The sequence below is a fragment of the Lepus europaeus genome, chromosome 7 (assembly GCF_033115175.1).
Source record: "Lepus europaeus isolate LE1 chromosome 7, mLepTim1.pri, whole genome shotgun sequence".
NCBI lineage: Eukaryota > Metazoa > Chordata > Mammalia > Lagomorpha > Leporidae > Lepus > Lepus europaeus.
This window is the reverse complement of record NC_084833.1, coordinates 53,761,374-53,781,156: the sequence shown is the minus strand read 5'-3', so window position 1 is coordinate 53,781,156 and position 19,783 is coordinate 53,761,374. Positions and strand designations below refer to the sequence as shown.

Sequence of the window (19,783 nt, the reverse complement as noted above, 5' to 3'; positions counted from 1 at the left end):
CCGGGCCCCCCGGAGGGGATGGAGGAAAAGCATGAGGACAAAACTCAAGTAAGTCTTTTGGAATCGGTGACCCACGGTGCACCAGAGCTCGCCTACAGAGTGGGTGAGGGTGCAGGCTCTGAAAGCAGACATCCTGGGACCAAATCCTACCTCCGTGTCCCTGTAGGCAAGTCCTTGGACTTCTCTGTGCCTGCCTCCTTGTTTCATAAAGTGACACTGAGAATGGCTCTTACCACGCTGAGAGGGGACTGATTGACACGAAGCATTCATAAGAGCTCCCGCTAAACGCAGTGTTCAGGGAGCTGCAGGTGCCCAAGCAGGACTCTGGCTACCTGGGGGGACTGGGAGTCACTCTGCTCTAAGCTGCACCTGGGGAAGCAGGCGGCAAACCACAGCCCTGGCCACAGGCAGCCATGGGGTGGGGGTCCAGCCAGGCCCAGGGGCTGGGGAGGGGGCCCTTGCTGACCAAGCCTGCCTGCTGTCTCCGTGATGGGGTGGATCCAGGACCCCACTGTTCCCTATATTCAAGTGGGGTGTAGGGGGCTACCTGATTCTGGGGCTGGAGGGCACAGGCTGGCCATTTTAAGGTGTGTGGCAGCCATGCTGGCTCTGGTCTGCCCCCCCCTCCCCAAGTGGGAGCAGTGATGTAGGCAAGCAGTCAGGGGAGAGCCAGAGAGGAAGGGTGAGTCCTGTGTCCACCGGCCCTCCAGGCTGTCAGCAGTGTGGTGAGCAGAGGAGACAGGTACCAGGGTTGACAGACATGGGTTTGAATCCCCATCCTACCACTTCCTGGCTCTGTGGTCATGGGTGTGCTCACTTCTTTCTACCTCTCTGAGACTTGGCCTCCTCATCTCTGCTAGAGATGGAGACCATGCCTCCTCCTCCAGGGGGTCGGAACTATTGCTATGCCAACAGAATCAATGCAGCGGCTCCCTGGAGCTGCACACCGGGCTGGATGTTGGGACACAGACATGGCTATGACCATGTTCCTCTCACACAGGAGCCTGGGCTAGTCTGTCCTAAATGACGCCCTGAGACCCAGGGCATAAAGGACCAGTTAAAACGCAGTGTGACAGGAGGCACCGAGGGGCACGTGAGCAAGGAGGTGGACTCCCCCGTGCAGCCCGGGCAGGCTTTCTGGAAGTGGCAACTCTGCTTTCTGACCCCTGAAGCTTGCAACCAAGCAAGGAGGTGAGGTGTGGGAGGGCATTCATTGCCAGAAGGCGGCTGAGCAGGGCCAACACCCAGAGCTGCCACAACCCAATGTGGGGCTGTCTGTGGGCCACCATGCTGTTTACGGTGTGTCGGAGAACCGGCGACCACAGGCAGTGGAGGAAGGAGCCCTGGAGGGGATCAGAAGACCTAGGTCCTAGCCTGCTTCTGCCCTGCACAAGCTGGGGACCCAGTCAGGTTTTTGCCATACACACAGGTGCTTGGTCTCCTTTTGAGAGACAGGATCTGACAGGCTGACCTTGAGTTCTGTGAGACTCTGACCATCTGTGTGTCCCTCCGACATGAGGGACAGTCCCCTTCTCCCTTTCTCCATAGGCTGGCTAGTTCCAAGCCTTCTCCTGACATGGAAGCCTTCAGACAAGCACGCCCAGCATGAAGACCAGATCCATGAGCAGAGGAGCTCCGTGGCCCTGGATGGAGACACGTCCAGCCAGTCTTCAAGGTCATGTTTGAAGGCAGCAACAGAGGACAGGCACCAGGCTGGGTTCAGACTGGGTGAGTCACGGCCAACCAAGAACAGCTCGGAATCTCCAGGGAATGGAATTCTTCCAGGATATCTGATATTATCATTGCTTTGATGTGCTTTTAGTCACTATATTCAGATGAACGTTGCAGTTTCAAGTGGCATGGAAGAAAGGCATGCAAATTTTGTTTATCAAAACAGGGTATGAGTTCGAAAAGGAAACAGAGAAACTGAGTCCAGGGAGGAGAATTTTTTTTCCAGAACTGGGGTGGCTGAACTGTGCCACAAATGGGCTCCCCAGGTGCTTAGCTGTGTGCTCAGCACCAAGTACGTGACCATGGAAGACCTTTCAGGGATAGGAGGAATGACCGAACAAAGCGAGTGAACAAATAAACAGACAGCACGAATTCAGGACAGCGAGGACTCCATCAGCTAAAACCCCGCCGGCTCCCCTCCCTCTGGAAGGCTGTGTGAGTTGAATCACTCAGTCCTAGCTAAAGACATTGGCCCACTGGGATTCACTAAGCGGCGCAGTAATTAAAACCAGGAGGCCCAGAGCTGTGTTCCCACCGTTTTCTTGAGATAACAAGAAGGAGGAGCCAGGAGGGGGAAACGTGTAGCTTCGGGGTTGCTCCCTGTGGTCAGGAGCGCTGGCAGAGGCTGGGGAGCTCGGACGGATGGGTCACTTGGCTCCGAGGACAGGCACTGAGTTCAGGCCAGGTCCCAGTGACAGCAGGAGACACTCCCCTTCCTGCTCTGTATCCCAGCCACCCCTTGCATCCAGGCCATCTCCCTGGGATATAGCAGGGGGTCTTCAGGGTCTCATCCCACCCATGAGGGCCTGCTGCTAGACGCTGGCTGTGGGGGGAGCTCAGGAAGAGGCTGTCGTCCCCAGCTTCTCTGCTATAGCACAAATGGGAGGTTAACAATTAGAAGAGTGATTGACTCACAGAGCGTGTGCTCAGAGTGGCCTGGGAGGCCTCTGAAAATGCAAATTCCAGGCCTTGCTTCAGCGGCACAGGATCACTATTCACCCGTTCTTTTGTTGAATCAATATCTGTTGGAGCCCCTCATACACCAGGCACTATTCTGCATGCCAGAGTTAGAGCAGCGTGCAAAACACGTGGTGCTGCCTTCATGGAACTTCATCCCAACAGAGGGAAGATGCACACATAACTAAGGGAGAGTGGGAGGTGCCTCAGAGGAAAGGCAGCCAGGCAGGGTGAGAAGTGACAGGGATAAGGCTGCCCTTGGATATGGGACACTCGGTGACAGCCCTGGGGAGAAGGTTACAGTTGTGCAAAGGCCTAAAGAGGCAAAAGAACAGCTTGTATAGACATCGAGGGTGGGGGCGGGTGGTAAGAGCATTCCAGGTGGTGGGAGCAGCAAGTGCAAAGGTCCTGGGACAGGCATGAGCCAGGTAGGGAACTCCTTACTCCTAACCAAGTGCAAACACTGACATTTGAGATTGTTGCAAGATAGTAGGTGACAGCACGCTCCATAGGAGCCAGCCCCTGCATACATGGAGCTTGTTAAAGATGCAGAAAATGGGACCCTAAACTCTTATCCATAGACCCCTTGCAGAGCCTTCAGTCCCTGGCTTCTGAGAGCTAACAGTTCAGAGGGGCTTGCAAGAGGACAGCAGGGACTGACCACCCCTCTCCTGGTTTGGGGAAACAGAGGCCCTGACACCAAGGCAAAGATGTGGTCGAGGAGGGGGACAGGGGGAGATGAGGTGCCAGTGCAGAGCCCCTGTCGGCCTGGTTGGGGACGGCATCGTGACGGCTCTGCACTCCCACTTCATGCCAACACCCCTTCCACCCCTGTGCTCCCCATCAAGCCCCCAGCACCCCCGGAGGTAGGGGTGAAGCTGCTCCACCTTACGGACAAGGGCAGCAGGGTTCACAGAGGTGGCCAGAACTGGAAACTGCGGAATGCCAGATCGGCACTGTCCCCACGGCTGCAGGCTGCCTGGACTCAGTGGTGGCACAGCTGGTGCTGTCACTCAGGTCACCGTCACTGTAATGCCCCCTGCAGCTTACGGGGAACCTTCCCTCCCATCACCGCCCTTTACCCTCACTACTTGCCAGGCAGACAGGCCAAGGCGGGTCCTCGTGACCCCATGTGACTCCTGAGAAAACCAAAGGCAAGAGACCCGGGCCAGGAAGCAGCAGATCTGAGCCTGGGAACTGAGTCCCACTGTGTTAACATTTATTTGCAGAACTTCCAGTTAGTGGGGACTGAATCTGACCCCTTGTTCTCTTCAGGCTGTTGGCCCAGGCTGTGGACCCCAGACACTATGTGGAACGGAGCTGAGTTGGCCCGACTTGCACTCCCTGAACGTCCTGTGCTGAGGGAGGTGGTGCCCGAGAGAAGCAGCCCCCAGGCGGAGCCTGCACAGGCTGTGGCCATGGCCGCCTCCCTCAGGGCAGACTGTGCAGGAGCACCCCCAGGCCAGGGACGGCTCACAGCCTCTAAGCACTCAGTCTCACGGGGCTCTTCCTCCTGGTCTCAGCTCCAGCCATCTCAGGAGCCCCATTGCTGCTCCTCTCCCTGTCCCATCCCCCACAGGGACCTTGTAGCCAAGACCAGACTTCTTCCCACCTCCCTTCCCCGAGCCAGGGTCCCGCCTGAGTACAGGACCTGGGCCTGGTACAGTGCTTGCTCTCCACAGCCCACACTGCTGCCGGCTCTCTCCCCATTCACCAATCTGTCCTCCAGACTGGGAGAAAGATGGGCCCTTTCTTTCCAGAGGCAACTCCCGTCTCTGTGCCCTGAGTCCCACCTCCTCCTCCCTCCTCAGAGGTCCTGCTCCAAACCTCAGCTGCTAGGGCCTCAGTACCTCCTCTCTAGCCCCATTAAATCACCAGCAGGAAAGCCCCAGTGCCCAAATTTCTTAACATTCTCTACACGATTCTAATCGGCACTCGGGTCTCCAGAACACCCTGCCTTTAAAAGAAGAGAGAAATAGAATCAAATAAAATACAATGGAATTGAATAGCATAAAACAGAATGTAATAGAAAATAGCAGAGTGCTTCGCACCCTGTAAGAGTAAGGATTGCTTCTTGAGAGATTCGTTTCAAACGTGTGTGCATGGGAGTGAGTAGGTGTGGCATCCTGGGTCCTGATGCAAGCTGATTTCTTGCACACGGTTTGGGCATCTGTAGTCCTGCCTTGGGTCCTAATCCTCAACATGCTGCCTGGAACGCCTGCTTCTCTTTTTTTTTTTTTTTTTTTTTTTTATTTTTGACAGGCAGAGTGGACAGTGAGAGAGAGACAGAGAGAAAGGTCTTCCTTTTGCCGTTGGTTCACCCTCCAATGGCCGCTGCGGCCGGCGCACCACGCTGTTCCGATGGCAGGAGCCAGGTGCTTCTCCTGGTCTCCCATGGGGTGCAGAGCCCAAACACTTGGGCCATCCTCCACTGCACTCCCTGGCCACAGCAGAGAGCTGGCCTGGAAGAGGGGCAACCGGGACAGGATCGGTGCCCCGACCGGGACTAGAACCCGCTGTGCCGGCGCCGCAAGGCGGAAGATTAGCCTGTTGAGCCACAGCGCCGGCCGCCTGCTTCTCTTATCACAGTGCCTGGGTTCCTGCCTTGGCTCCTGGCTCGGCTTCCTGCTAATGCACACCCTGGGAGCCAGCACATGATGGCCCTGGTGTCTGGGCCCCTGCCATCTATGTGGGAGACTGGGATGGAGTTCCTGGCTCCCGGATCCAGTCTGGCCCAGCCCTGGTTGTTGTGGGCATTTGAGGGAGTGAACTAGTGCATGGAAGAACTCTTTTCTATCACTCAGCCTTTCAAATAAATATAAATAACAAATAAATAAGTAAATGAATAGAAGTCTCTCCTAAAAATATATACTGGCAGAAACATCAACCCTCACCACCTGCTCTTCATCTTCATCACCTCCTCCAGCGCCATCCTGACACCCAGCAAGCCTTCTTGCCTAGATTTGCACCATCCGTACCTCCCACAGCTAGCCGCGTCTTCTCAGCTCCGCCTCCTTGCACCTGCTGCGCGTCCACCCGAATCAGTGACTCCCCTCTTCCAGAGATTCTCTGTTCACAAACTGTGCTGCTGTCCAGACTTTCCAGACCATTCCTTCTCTGTATCTCACCAGCCAAGCCCTTTCTCTGAGTCCTAAACTTCTCACACCGCGTGCTCTCTCAAGTGCCAGCTGTTTTTTTGTTCTTTCCTCTCCTCTTTAGATACCTTCTTCTCCCAGTCAGTGGCTTTGATGCCTGTGTGCACGAGACCCCAAATCCATGTTCTCACCTTGCCCTCTCCTGGGCTCCAGCAGTGCAACTGTCTCCTGAGCTGTGCCCCAGTGTCCTGGAAACAGAGAGGGGGTGGGCAACGCTGACAGTCACACTTTGCCATCTCAGCAAATGAGGCAAGCAAGGGGGTGATCATCCCCACTGTGCAGAGGCAGAAAGAACTCTGAGGCTGGGGGACTACCCACGGTGGAGAGAGTCCCCGTGACCTCAATGACCGGCCAGACTGGAAAGCCAGCATGTGCCAAAGTGAGCCACCCTTATGCAGTCAACCACAGCTCAGCCGGTGCTATGAGTCGCGAATGCTCTTTCAGCAGCTAAGTCTGGACCCCACCTGGAACTTATCCAAAAACAATCCTCTGGGAGGGCTCCTCATTTGCTTTAACTTGATATTTGAAATAATTATAGAGCTATGGAAATATAAAAGGTGCCATGCACCCTTCCCCCAGCCTCCCCAGGGTAACGGCTTACACAGCTATAGCGCAGTGTCAGTCGCTACAATCCATGGCACCCGTTCAGATGCCACCACGTGTGGGTGCTTATGTAGCTTCATGCAATTTCAGCACATGGGAGCCTCATGTAACCGCCAGTAAATCCAAGCTACTTAAATGGAGCCCCCCACCCCACAAAACTCCTTAGATCTTCGTTTTATTTATCTATGTTTTGGAGAGGTAAAGAGAGAGAGGCAGAGAGACAGAGAAAGAGTGGAAGAAGAGCAAAGAAGGAGAGAGAGCGTGAGAGAGAGAGGCAGCGAGAGAGAGGGAAACACAAACACCCTCCACTGACTGTTCTCCCAAATGTGCATCATGGCCAGGGTGGGCCAAAGATGAAGCCAGGGACTAGAAACCCAATCCAGGTCTCCCCCATGAGTGGCAGAACTCAATTACTTGAGCCCATCACTGCTGCCTCCCAGGGCCTGCATTGACAGGGAGCTGGAGTCAAGTGCTGGAGCCATGACTCGAACCCAGGTGCTTGGGATACAGCATCTTCAGCTTAGGCTGAAGACCTGGCTCCTAGGGCTTTGGTTCTGGAAGCTCCCCAGGTGATTCCTGCACACACGCCTGGTGGAGGACTTCTGCATGAAGGCACTGCTCCAGCCAGTCTCCCTCCCAGGGCAATGCACCACCACCCTCTACATCTCCCTAGCTTCCAGCTAATGCATACCCTGGGAGCCAGCAGATGACGGCCCCTGCCACCCATGTGACTCCAACCCGCTTGACTGCTTCCTGTCCTGCTGCACTGGCCTCCTCTTCTCCTTCCCTTCTTCAAGATGCTCCTTGCCCCAGCCAGCACCATAGAGCACGGTCACACCTCTCCACTGCCCAGCTCGGACCACATCACTCCTCCAACTCAAAACTTCTGAAGGTCAGTGCCACTTATAAAATAAAGGTCAAATGTCCTAAATTCAGGTACAAAATCCTCTATTTCTAATCACATCCTTTACCTAAATTTCTCAAATCCAATGACTTCTTTTCCCAGGTGTCATCCTTAAGGACATGGTAAGGGTCCCACCATGGAAAAAAGGGAAGGCCCCACGATTTCTTCCTCTGGGTGCCTTGTTCTTTCCTCTCTTGTGAATGTGAGGGAGGGCAGCAGAGTGCGGCCCAGGGATGCCTGTGTTTGGCCGATGTCCTCAGTCTCAGAAGGATGGCTCCTCCATCCCCTGCTCCCTTCCAACGTAGGCTGAGGGCAGCAGGCCTGGTGGAGCAGAGTACACCAGGGTACTTGCACCAGGCTTGCATCAGGACCCAGGATGCCACACGTACATGGGGTACATGAAAATGTCTGGATTAGCCACTGGGGACTGAGAGGTTCCTGAGTCACCTAGATGGCCGTCAGAAGCAGACGGGCCCCTCCCGACTCCCTCATGATGGCCAATGGCTTTGAAGAGCACCTTGCCTGTGGGCTGTCATCCCCAGCGCCTTCTCCCCCACAGCCATAGAACAGAACCAAGTGCCTCATGAGCACTGCCCTTTGGAACACCCTGAATCCTCACCGCAGCGCTGCTCCTACACTTCCTCCTCCCACATGCCGATAAAACGAACAAGAAAATTCATTTACAGGGATTAAATACACTTTAATTATCTGATATGATTCAGTTTTAATTGATAACAAATCACAAATTGCCCATCTCATTACAGCAACCGATTCGCTCAGAAATTTACTACCTGACAATGAAAGGAGGTTGAGGAGAACACCAGCCCAACGACTCTATGATCCGGCGACCTAGCAGTCTATTTTTAAAACCCGTTTTTGGAAGCTCATCCGTTTACATGGTCTTGCCAAGAGCACTGGTTTTTCGGCTTTCTCAGTATGTGGGCTTTAAGTTTGGAGAATATCATGAGAAGGGTCTACGTGGGGAGTCAGAGGCCATGGAATGTGCCCAAGGAAAGAGGCAGCTGCTGGTGGCTGAAGAAGGGGCCTTAGCAATGTGAAGACGTCAGCCTGTATCTTGCCAGAGGCAGGTGGAACAGGAAACAGGGGACCCAGCAATGAGGCTCAACTTTCAGCAGATCTGCTGCTGTCACGGGTGACAGCACCTTCACCACCCCCATCATCAATACCACCATGACCCCCACTACCTGCAACACCCACCCCTCCACCAGCATCACCACCACTGCGAAGACACCAAAGAGCAGTCTTCTCGGCAAAGGCCAAGGGACACTACCAAGTGAAATGATGCTTCCTAAAAAACAGCCACTGCCAAGTTCAGTGGGGGTCAAGGCCTTGTATCCTATGCTACTGCCCTGGAATGGAGGAAGACAGCATGGCCAGCCAGGGAGGAGGAGCCCAAGGTTCTGGCCCCTCTGGGACGCAGGGAAGATCACCTATGGTAGTGGACCCTCCAGAGCAGCGGCCACCCGAGTCTCCCTCCTGTGGGGTGATGTCACAGAGAAAGAGCAGCCCTGGAGAACCACAGGTGTCAGGCGGGGAGCAGGGGCTGGGTGCTCACCGTTACTGCTGTTGTCGTCCACCAGGATGATCTCCTTGAGCAGGTGTGCCGGTGTGCGCTCGATGGCCGAGTGGATGGAGCGCAGCAGCACCGAGAGCGCCTCGTTGACAAAGATGAACACGATGCTCACCTCTGGCAGGCTGGCAGGAAAGGAGAGGTTGCGGCACCTGCAAACAAGGAGGCCTCGGCTCTGAGATCTGCCAGCGACTCGGCGGCAGTCACCCCGGGTGCTCGCCCACGCCACCTCCACATCTCGTTCCGGTCTTGCTGGAGGGAGTGGGAGTGCAGATTCCTCCCCCGGCCTCCCCTGTGGCACCGTTTAAGACAAGCCCTGAGTGTGCATCAGGAAGGCCCACGCAGCTGAAGCCAGTGTGATCCACGGCTGAGTGTGAACTGGCCAGGGGCTCTTCCAGCTGAGTGGTCGTACCATGAGCTCCTCGTGTAGCACACAGCACCGGCACGGAGTCCCTCTGTGTTTGCTGGAAGAACACCTCGATGCTGCTAAACCAACAGGATGGAAGACTCAGCCAGAGGAAAGTGTCAGTGTTTCCAAAACGGCAACCTACACATAGGAGAGGCCAGGTCCCAGGTGGCCGGCTTCAGGAGGGGAACAGGTCTCTCCCAGAGATGTCTACTGCCCAGATCCACTCCCTCACTCACCAGGCAGACTGCCTGGGCCCCCTACCCCTCGTTCATGCAGGGATCCAGTCTCTGGAACGAGGCTGCCGCTACTGTCAGAGTCTCGCACGCATAAGGGCGGGGAGGACCAAGTCCAGTCTCGCTTCACAGATGAGGACACAGGGGCATGGAGGGCTTGAGTCCCCAGCCGTGGCTGCCGAGACATAGTCCCACCTCTGGCCTCCTGAACCTGCCCAGGGCTCCTCCCTAAAAGAGAGCTGCTCAAGGAAGAGGCTGCCCCTCTCTGCCCCAGTTTCCCCGAGCTCGACTAAAACCAGAAGTCACTTGGAAGTCTCCCACCCAACGTCAGAGTCTAGTCAGAGGCAAACTCCAAAGCTGTGTGCCCTCCCCACAGGACGAGGAAGATACAGCCCTGATACAAGACCCACAGGAGGCCAGGCAACGAGAATTGCTACAGTATCCCGGGCCATTCCTTTCCCATCAAGCATCGCCTCGCAGGAAACTGACTGGCGCCCTTCCCCGTGCCAGAAGGCACTCAGCTCCCACCTTCAGCATAGGTGAATGAAGGGGTGGGGCCGCAGGTACAGCCCTGGCCCAGGCCCACCGCTGCACTGAAGGCTCCAGGTGTTCAGGGCCCGAGACCTCGTTCCGCAGCTCCAGAGGTGGGGGCGCAGAGAGGTTAGGACGTGCGATAACCAACATAATAGCACGGGGCCTGCAGGATAGCAACGGGCCTGCTCTTCCTTAATGAGGAAGGCTACAGGGGAACCGGCACTGAGCAATTGGGAGAAACCGCGTGGGGCCCCAGCCTGCTTAAGAGCATGAGATTAATAAACTAAAGTCGCCATCACTATGGTTACCAGAAATGTACAGAAACTTCTCCCATTCTATTTGCAGCTCTCCTTTTCTCTCACCAGAGGGAGGGAGGGAAGCGAAAGCACTGAGCCTTTTCCAAAACCTGCGATTCTGATAAAACCATCAAGTTAGCAGACTGGAGTAGAACGTGCTCACACTTGTCCTTGATGGGATAAATATTTACCGAGGTCCTTCCATCGGGGAGACACTGCTGTTGGCACGGAGGGCGTAGCAGGAAATGGACAGAGGTCTGTCCTGGTGGAGCTTATGTTCTGGCCCGGGGAGCAGAGAGACACAGATGCTGACAAGTGAGCAATTTTATGTTCAGTAAAGCAGGGTAAGCAAGAGGACCGCAGGACTCCCTGGCAGTGTGGTCAGGAAGCCGGAAACGTAAACGGCGCCAACAAGTGAGTTCTGCCAAGGCCCCGTGGGGCTGGAGATGAGGGAACCCACTCGTGACCTGCACTGAAAAGGGTGGAGGAGTTGGGAGGCGCAAGGAGGGCTTCAGCGAAAGGGAACAATTCATAAGCTCGTCGGACCCTTTCAGAAGTATTTGTTGCTGTTTCTGCTGTCCACACGATTTTTATAACATCGGCTAAAAGATTTGTGGTGGACCAGTTCTTCTAACTAGCACTTACATGCGGCAATCAATCCAGCAGCCGGGCTCCCATGAGGCATGGACGCGGACCAGAGATGGGATTAATACACAAGCTACTCGCTAATGGCAGTCGACCAAACAGCATGTGGTCTTGCTCCCTTTACATCCAAGTATAGCAGACAGCTCCCAAGAATGTGGGCACACTGGGGTAATCTCCCATCTGCCTCGCCTGTTGCATCATCGTTGCCCACATGATGATCTGCCTCCCTCTGCTAGGTGACCCTGCCATGTCCTCACCTTATACCAGGGTCTGGTACATCTTAGGTACTCAGCGAATGCTTTTGGAATAAAATGAGGTAAACAGGTGTGTTTGTTTCATAAGCAGCCTATATGTTACACTCATGCTTCTGACCTTGGAGCAGTCCTCTTTCATACAGGAGAGTCAGGTGCTCTCCCCACCAGCAGGTTCTTGCTCTCTGGCCTCCTTCCCCCTGAATTCATGGTCCTGGCTCCTTACACCCAGCTTCTGGAAGCTCTCAGTTTCTTCACACGGTGCCTAAGCAACTCTCCAGGCCTGGCGTCCGGACCTCCTAAGTCTTCCTCTCCCCCTCCTCTCTCCCCTGCTCAGGGCCTCCCAGCCACAGCCCCCTGCTGGTGGCCTCTCTGCACATCACCCGCACCCTGCCTCGCCCTTCAGTCTTTCTGCACCTGGCCTGAGATGAGTCTGGGTGAACAAGGAAGTGCAGGGTGGGCAGGATGAGGAAGGCGAGGCGGGCTGGCATTTAGGGAAGGAGCACTGGAGGGGGAGTGAAGGCAGCCAGGTGCTGCTCCCAGCTCTGCTCCTTACTGAGTGACCACAGACCAGCCCCTTCACCTCTCCACGTGTCTTCATCAGCCACTAGGGAGTAGGAAGAAGCTATCTCATAGATGTCTTCTCTCTACCCAGTTCAGAGTCTTTTATTTCACAGCCCATCAAGGAAAAAAGCTTGCAAGCCTTTCCTCCTCCCAACTGACAGCTTGTCCTCACCAAATGCCCTCACTACACAGGGAAACTGCCCCAGCCCAGTTTGCCCAGGATCTTCCCAGTTTTAGCCCCAGAAGGCCCAAGAAAACTAGGATAACTGGTCACCCTACATCCACAAGCTTCTTGAGCGAAGGCGCTGGCCTTGTGCACAGCCCAGAACAACACTGCACAAGCAGCAGGCATTCTGTTGCTATCTGTTGTGTAAATTGCCTTGCAAGCTCCCCAACCCACACATCCGCACAACCTACCACCATGGTTCCTGTCTTCATCTCAACGTTGAAGCAGAGCTTACATTACTGAGGCGAGGAGACAAAGAGAGGGAAGAAGAGCATGCTGGGTAAGGCATGCACATGCTTGCTGCCCTAGCCCCATCATCACTGCAGGCTAAGGAACCCAGGACAGAGCCTCCAGGCCACAGCCTTCGTCCTGCAGCAGAAACACCTCCAAGCACCGGCATGGAAGAGGACTGCTCAGCCCCGGGACGGCGCTGCCGCTCTGGAGTGTACCACTTGCTTCACCTGCGAGGCCGGCACTGGCCATGTGGACTTGACCTGTTGTGAGTGTGTCATGGAGGTACTCTCCCCTCCACATGTGGCCACAGTTGCACTGCTCCTCACCTGCCCACAGCAGGCCCCTCCTCTGGCTCGCCCAGAGCCACACTTTCATGCCTGGGTGGCCGCCTCTGCACCTGTGCTTTTCCAGGGGCTTCTGCAGAGTGGGCCAGAGGACGGGGAGCTCCAAGGAGCCAGGCAGGCACAACGAGCCTGTCCCTATCTAAGCTCCCTGAAAATGCCTGGCTGTACAAGGCTGATCCCTTCCTCATCTTCTGAATATGCGTAGTCTTCTGTAATATTCAGCCATAAAAGTTCCCTTTTTGCATTTATTTTTGGTCAAAGTCAAGCCATTTTCCACTGGAGATAGAGACAGGCATTTCTAGGGTGGGGGCGAGACGCTGGAATTGATGGCTGTGATAAACTCTGCTGTATCGATACAGCAGATACAGGGACAGGGAGCAGCAGCCCAGCCTCCCCATGGAGCGCCCCCAGGTCACCCTAGGTTGTTTAGGAGGCAAATTTTTACTCAGAGCGTCAGCGCCGTTTCCTACGAGAGGAAGGAGAGCCAGGGAGGACCAGGCGAGGCTGGGCTCAAGGCAGCCTGACAACCATTGCTGGGGCTGCACACTTCCCACCGGGGTGGGCAGCTCCTCCCTGCCCTTGGACCTCGGCAAACCTTCAGGCCCAAGTCCCTCGGAGCAGATGGCTCTCGGGGGCTGCCTGTCCTGGGAGGCAGAGGGGCTGGGCAGAACTTTTCCAGAATGAAAACCAAAGTAGGTTGTGAACTGGCATCTGTCTGCCATTGGACAATGGCAGCAGGGTCCAACTGTGCCAGGGCCCAAGGGTGGCAGTCGAGAGACCCCCTGTATAAAGTGAGAAGGGGATACTGCCAGGCTGTGAGTTCCCCGAGGGCATCACCCTGCCCCCTTTTTCTTCCCGAGCATCTGCAAGGGAGGCCCTGCCTGCCCTGCAATGGTCAGCACACACAGGTTCCAGTGTGCACAAACCACCAGGGGAATACACCCAGGGAGACAGTGCGGCCCCAGGAGCAGCAGTGCCTTCTTAGCCCTTCACGGCCGCCCACGTCCTCAGTCCAGCCTCCGATCTCCTACCTGTGCCATCGGGACTGGCCCGGTCCTCTGTCCTCACTTAGGTACACTTTAGCTTCTTCCATATCCTTCTAGATTACACAGACTGCCAGGCCTGTAAGCTTCCAGACTGCAGGACTGAATGAGTCCCCACGATGAGGACAATGTGTGGATTCGTGCTACGCATGGGAACAGGGACGCCTGCTCCCTCCCTCTGGCTGTGGTTACTGCCACAACTTCTACCGCCAAGGGGCTGTGTCGTGCTTACGGTGCTTGCTGTCCAGGGCTTCTCATCAGGGTCCTCTGGGTGATAACAGCAAACTGCGGCCCATACTGAGTGCTTGCAATGGTCCATAAGCCACGCGAACACATGGACAGATACTTTTCCTTCCCACAGGCCTGCGTGGAAAGTGCTATTATGCCCATTTTACAGTGGAGGCAAATAGAGTTATCACAGAGGGCTTAAACCCAGGCTCTTAGGAGTCCAAAGCCTGTACTCACAACCCCTGCTGAACGGTGGCCTCTACCTTCCTTCCCATGTCCCCCAGGAATGTGTGTGGGACAGTGGTGGTGTTCCTGGCAACCCAGAGACCTGGCGGCTGGGGGGTGGGAGGAGAATGGAGGAGTTGCTTCCAGGCTGCCGATTCTGCGAGACCAAGGAGAGGACGGTGTGGACACAGGTGATAAACACCACTGAGCACTGGAGGCCTGACACCATCTTCCTGCCACACCGCTGCCTTTGAGATAAATAATCCTGATGACTCCTTGTGTAAAGGCTGCTGTGGCTTCTGCCCTGTGGCCTTGCCGCTTGGCCCACGATCGATGGGATGAGAGACAGACCCTTGAGCCCGGGTAGTTCTCAAGGGGCTGGCCCTCAGTGTGAGAGGCAGCCCAGCACCGGGTCTGCTGCAGGGGAGGCTGAACATGAGATAACCTAAGAAGGCAGGAAGCGGGGGACCCAGGCCACAGAACACTGCCCTGAGCACATGAGTCGGTGTTAGAGACACAGCTGAAGAGGAACAGAGGACCGCAGACTGAGCCACGCCGCCCTTCCCCAGGCCTGCAAGTTGGCTTCTGATTGTGATTCTGGGTCCGCGCTGGCTGACAAACCCTCCCCACCTCCATTTGTGGTCACCTGCAGATTCAGTTCCTTACAGAACCCAGTAGAGACTCACTTCACCTCCTGGGCTGGGCTAGCTCCCCCGGGACAGCAGCCGCCTCTGCTCTTCTTTCATGTCACATGTAGGACATCACATGTGCTTTGATGCGTGATTATTTCACAGGGAGCAGTGTCTCCACTCGACTGTCGAGATCAACACCATGTCTGCACAGCAGGCGCCCCTGGTGCCTACACAGGGTCCAGCATAGAGGAGAAGCTCAGTCAGCAGCAGGTGCAGGAGGAGCCCAGCTCTGCAGGTGGATGTTCCACCACGACCTGATGGCAATGGAATCCCTGAGCGGTGCATCCCCTCCAGTGAGACTGGGTCACCATGCAACAGTCGGAGGGAGGAAGAGGGGACAGTGGAGGCAGGGACAGGGCACTCACTGTAGCCCTGGCCTAGCTGTGGATGAGACAGCAGACATCAGCACAGTGGTTTCACAGCCTGCGATGCAACAGAACTGGGCCAGACCAGATCTGGGAACAGAATTTGGCACAGAAATCGCCGACAACTTCCAAGAACAGGTGATCATTGTCATACCCAACTTTCATCTAGAAGGAGGTCAACAACCTCTCAGGTGACTGCACCAGTGTTAGAGGAAGGATCTGCCATGTAACACATGGAGCATCAGGAGGACACAGGGAAAGTAATCATTTCCAGTGCAGGCAACACACAAGACCTTCTAGAGCTCCAGGGACTGTGGGATCCCTGGGCTCAAAGCACAACATCCCAGGGAACACCAGTCAGCTGGCTCTGGTGGGAAAGCCACATCTGGGACCACATGTCTCTGGATGGAGGGATAGAGGGTGAGTGGGCCTGGCCTGTGGCAACCAGAACTGAGGAAAGTGGAGCAGAACCAAGATTCCAGGGCAGGGGAAGGCAAGCGACATGGGAGAATGGGACACCGCTGCTCTCCAGCAGAACCGAGCTCTGGCACGGCCTCTCACACCCAGAACTCTGGGGCTGGGGAGAAATCATACTCTGGGACTCCCCAGGCTGTTCTGACCTGCAGTGCCTGCTCTAGAGAGATAGCATGCTCCTGGCCTGCCACTCCCACTCTGAGGTCTGCATGGAGCCCCCACTCAGACCTGGGCTCCTCTGTGGGCTTGGCTGTGCATGTGTCTCATTGCCCTCATCTACGGCTGTGCAAAATTAGCCCAATCCCTTTCCCAACCGCTCAGGCCCTCAACCAGCTGGCAACCTGAGAACCCATCCACCCTAACCCCTGGGAGGGAGGCGCACGCACCCCAGGGGACCCCGGAAAGAAAACCTCACTGCGGACAAGGCCCAGCGCCTCTGAAGCTCCGCCAGCAAGAACAAGAAGTGGTGCCTGCCCGAGGCTCTGCCCTGAGCTACCTGGGAGGCAGGCCCAGCGTTGCCATGGTAACACAATAGGCCAGGAGCCTGAGACCCATTGCCCCACTCTGCTCCCTGCACCCACAGTCCTCCAGAGAGCAGGCACATGGCCCTCAGGCGAGCCCCTGAACCCTGTTTGGCGGCAGAGACGCTGCAGGCAACCTGTCGCTGGGGAGCATGTGGGCACTGAGCGGCCATCTGCCTGGCCTAGCGGCCACTGCCCTCACTGCCCAAAGCCGAGCTTGCTCCAACCCACGGACCTCCCTTCCCCACAGCTCACACCCCACTCTCAGCGGCCCCCAGAAAATTGTTGCCTTCATCCTCCCTCTCTGCCATCAGGCAAAGGACTTCCGGGATCCCTTTCTTAAACGTTCCTCTTGGAAATCAATGATGTGAACTTAGATACAGTCCAGCACACAGACCTCAACTATACAGCTGGATGAGTTGGGACGAAGCCGTGGGCCTTTGTAGACCATACCCCAAGGCAAACTTGATGTCCCTCTCTTTGCCCTGCCAGGCTCTTTGAGAGCCTGTGGATGAGGAGGAAGAGGGTGGATGCTGGGAGCAGGAAGAGGAAGGGCAGGGAAAGCTGCGCCTGCCTTACGCCACAGCTGGGGACAGGCGGGAGGGAGGGAACCGAGTCCTGCCAGCCTAGGGGCGGCCGTTCTTCCATCAACCCTGAGGGGCCTCTTCTCCTCCAGGAAGAAACAAGCACCCTGCCCAGTCCCAAGGTCTGCGATGTCGCCAGCCATGTCCTTGTCCTGTGTCCCCTGGGTCATCCCACCTCGATGGCCCAGGGACCTTCAGACCCTGCCACGAGGTGGGGAGACTGAATGGCTTTTTTATTTCCCCAGAGGCCAATGGGCCCCGTGCCCTGAAGTTTGTCCTCTCTCTGCACACATGAGCTTGAAGAAACTGCTGCTGTTCCCCCATCCTCCCTTTCCTGGGAGAGGACGGTCAGAGGCTCTGAGGCAATGTCACTCTCCAAGCCCCGCCTCCCTGCCACTGGCAGACAGGACTTCTGTGGGCCATCAAATTCAGGCCTTGATTTACTTGGAGCCCAGGAAAGGGTCTCCCCTCCCCCTGCCCCGGGCCGGCGGGGTGGGGGTGCGCAGAGATCATCAGCAGGTGTCCTGACCACCTCCCTTGCCCTCTCGCCACCTTCCACTCTGGTTTGTCAGGGGAGCTCCTGGGAGCTGTCAGGTGCTTTTCTAGGTGCCCAGTGCATGTGAGATGCTCAGAAGTGTTTGTGGGATGAGTAAATTAGTGAAGTCAGCAACCAGATGGATGGACCATCTCCTTCTGGGGATGTTCTGACTGTGTCTCATGCCCTGAGCGCCATGTGGCCCTGGTCAGGTGACAAGGTGGGTGGGATGATGTCTTCCAGCCCTAAGAAAGGAGACTCCACAAGGGACGGCGAGAGGTGAAGGGGTGGGGGTGGCCCAGGATTCTGAACACCCACTTTCCAGTCCAGGAATGAAGCTGGGTGTAATGTCGGGGTTAGCACAGCAGGAGGACCAAGAGCAAAGGGCAGAACCCAGACACCCCTCCAGGCACAGAGGCCCCCAAGGGCAAACAGGAGTTAAGGAGAGGCTCTGGGGTTCCAGCCAACCCCACAGCCAGGCTGCAGGATTCTCCTGGAGACAAGGGGGCTCCTGCTCATCCATCTTGGGCCAAATTCCAACAGCAGCTGTAGCTGAGGCCTCAGCTCTGAGCCCTGGTAATGGGTTTGATGTTCCCTAAAATAATGCTCCTTCTGCTCTCCCAAACTCTCAGCGATGGATTATTAGAGCAAGCCTCCCACTCAAATCAACACTTTGTGGCAGTATAGCACAGTGGTTACATACACGGATTCTACTGCCAGACCACCTGGGTTCACACCCAGCTCTGCCACCAGTAGCCCTGGGCAGGCTACACCATCCTCCTGAGCTCCAGGTTCCTCTTGTGTAGAATGGAGACTAATAACAGAAAGTTAAGCGAGAAGTCAAAGAGTTAATAGAAATAATGCCCCACACACATGCCTGAAAACATGGCTCATTTGAGACAAATGTTTGCCAGCTAGTTTGAAAGGGATGAGGGTTAAGTTATGGAAAAGATGGTTCCAGAATTCCAGAATGAATCAACAGGGTGCGCCTTGTCACAGGCAGGACTGTTCAGGCTGTCACAGACACCTAGAGGCACAGCTTTACCTAAGAAGCACATCCTGCTTCGAGTGGCCCTCGCAGCTCTCCCATGTTGGGTGTGTGTGCCTCTGAAGTGGCACTGAGAGCCTTCTCCATCCACATGTAACGACAGACAGCCCAATGTCAAAGCCACACGCACAGAGCCCCGCGTGTGGAGAGAGAAGGTTCAGCTCTTACTGCCTGACCTCAGAGATTGGGTTTTTCTGCCTAGAAAGGAGAGTGGGCAGAATCACCTTGCATGGGAGGGGGAGGTGTGCAAGCCCTGAGCACAGTGCAGCTCGCTGCTGGGTGGCAGGCTGGCTCCCGTGCAGCCTGCTCACGGGTAATTGTGGCCTCCAAGAGCTCAGCAGGAAACTGACTCCGCCCATGAGGGTCCTCCCTGACCCTCGGGCAGCAGGACGCTCTCTCAGTGGAGGGTGAAGTGCTCGGCCGAGCCATGCCCCTTGGAAATTAACACAGCTGTGGGCCGATGTCCCGCGCCAGGATCTGGCCGCTGGTCACGAGGGTTCAAGGTTCGGTTTGGCCCCATCTGTCACTGTGACCTCAGACACACCGGCCCTCTCTGCTCCCTGGTTTCCTCCACTAGGAATGGGAAGACTACACACCAGCCTTGCCTACTGGTGTGGTCCAAATAGCGAGGTTATTGCCGTAAATGCCGGTGATCGTCACGACAGGTTGGAGTCTTTAAGATCCACCCTACCCTTGGCTTCCTTTGTACTTTCTCTTTAAATCTGAACATACACTGAGCCAGGCCTGTGTCTTGTGCCAGATCTGGTTACAAAGTCCACAACGGCTCTTTAGCCAAGGGTCCCGGCTGAGGCCCCCTGCAGAAGCCAGGGGGTTCCAGCTCCTCCTGGCAACCCCTCCTCCAGAGCCCCCACGTCCAACCTGCTGCTCCCCCATCCCCAGGCATCCCATCAGGCAGAGGCTGTGGCCCTAGCTGAAGGCACCTGCAGGCTATGCCCACCCTCCAGCCCCATCTCGGTCATGGTCCAATCATCCCTGGATGTGCAGAGGCCTAGACGCCCTCCTCCCTGCTTCCCTCCGGCCCCATTCACCTGTTCCCAGCTCTGAGTCAGCGCACACACTACTCTGCTCAGGCCCTTCCCCACCGAGCCTCAACCCACGGAGTCAGAGCCACACACCTTGTAACAGCCGTGAAGCCCCACTCCTGGGATGCTCAGGCTGGCTGCACACTGGAGTCCCCTAGGGTCTTAAACAGTACTGATGCTGAGTGCACCCACAGCATCTCTCATTTAATTGGTTTGGGTGTGGCCCTGGCATCAGCATGATTTGGAAGCTCCCTGATGAGTCAAGTGAACAGCCAAGGTGGAGAACATCTGCCCTATTTGATCCGCTTCCTCCTGCCCCTCTGACCTCATCTGCTACAACTTCCCTCG

The 19,783-nt window shown here is 56.1% G+C and overlaps 1 protein-coding gene across 1 annotated transcript in view; it reads right to left on the bottom strand.

The window, feature by feature from the left end:
* The window catches only part of GALNT18 (polypeptide N-acetylgalactosaminyltransferase 18), a 337,202-nt gene that overhangs the window by 144,087 nt on the left and 173,332 nt on the right, over positions 1 to 19,783 (bottom strand). The window contains exon 3 of the mRNA XM_062198112.1: positions 8,927 to 9,093. Within this exon, the coding sequence (XP_062054096.1) occupies positions 8,927 to 9,093 (167 nt within the window). The remainder of the gene's footprint in view (positions 1 to 8,926; positions 9,094 to 19,783) is intronic.